The 532-nt window shown below is 69.9% G+C and overlaps 1 protein-coding gene across 1 annotated transcript in view; it reads right to left on the bottom strand.

Moving 5' to 3' along the window:
• Positions 1 to 532, bottom strand: part of LOC104492016 (alpha-2-macroglobulin-like protein 1) — a gene marked incomplete at both ends in the record, with an annotated part of 15416 nt that overhangs the window by 327 nt on the left and 14557 nt on the right. Inside the window, 2 exons of the mRNA XM_010134516.1 lie at positions 20 to 45; positions 143 to 352. Coding sequence (XP_010132818.1) covers positions 20 to 45; positions 143 to 352 — 236 coding nt within the window. The remainder of the gene's footprint in view (positions 1 to 19; positions 46 to 142; positions 353 to 532) is intronic.

The following is a 532-nucleotide window of genomic DNA, read 5'->3' as shown; positions in this document are numbered from 1 at the left end:
CAGGGCAGCGTATTTGGCCAGGGCTTGCAGGGCCACCACGGTGTCCTGGGCGCAGAGAAAGCGCCAAGCTGGGGTCACCCCCTGACTGCAGGAGCTCGAGGGGGGATGTTTGGAGCAGCCCCCTGGACCCCAGAGCTGGTACCGGCTTGGAGGCGAAGCCCCCGTAGGGGTTTTGCTGCTTGCTGAGCCAGCGGACGATTTGGGACGCAGTCCCCAGGTCAGCAGAGGACACTTGGGGCTGGGAGAGGTAGGCCAGGAGGACGTAGGCCGTCATCTCCCCCTCCGCCGGCGCAGCGACAGCCCAGGAGGGCTGCGAGGCGGGTCGAGCCTTCGCCTTCCTCTGCCAGTGGAGCTGCCCGCCTGGGAGAGGAGTGGGGGGGGCCGCCGCCCCAAGAACGGGGTGACCCAGGCAGAGGGTGGCACTGCCTGGAGGTGTCCCTGCCCGCACCGGGGGGTACCTTGGCTGACGTTGTGCTGGGCCAGGCTCTGCAGCAGGGTTCGCTGCCGCCCCCCGCGCCCCGCCAGCCCAAAG

This window comes from Buceros rhinoceros, unplaced genomic scaffold, assembly GCF_000710305.1.
Source record: "Buceros rhinoceros silvestris isolate BGI_N320 unplaced genomic scaffold, ASM71030v1 scaffold7724, whole genome shotgun sequence".
Lineage (NCBI taxonomy): Eukaryota > Metazoa > Chordata > Aves > Bucerotiformes > Bucerotidae > Buceros > Buceros rhinoceros.
Note: the sequence above shows the minus strand (reverse complement) of the source record. Positions and strands in the feature narration are given on the sequence as shown.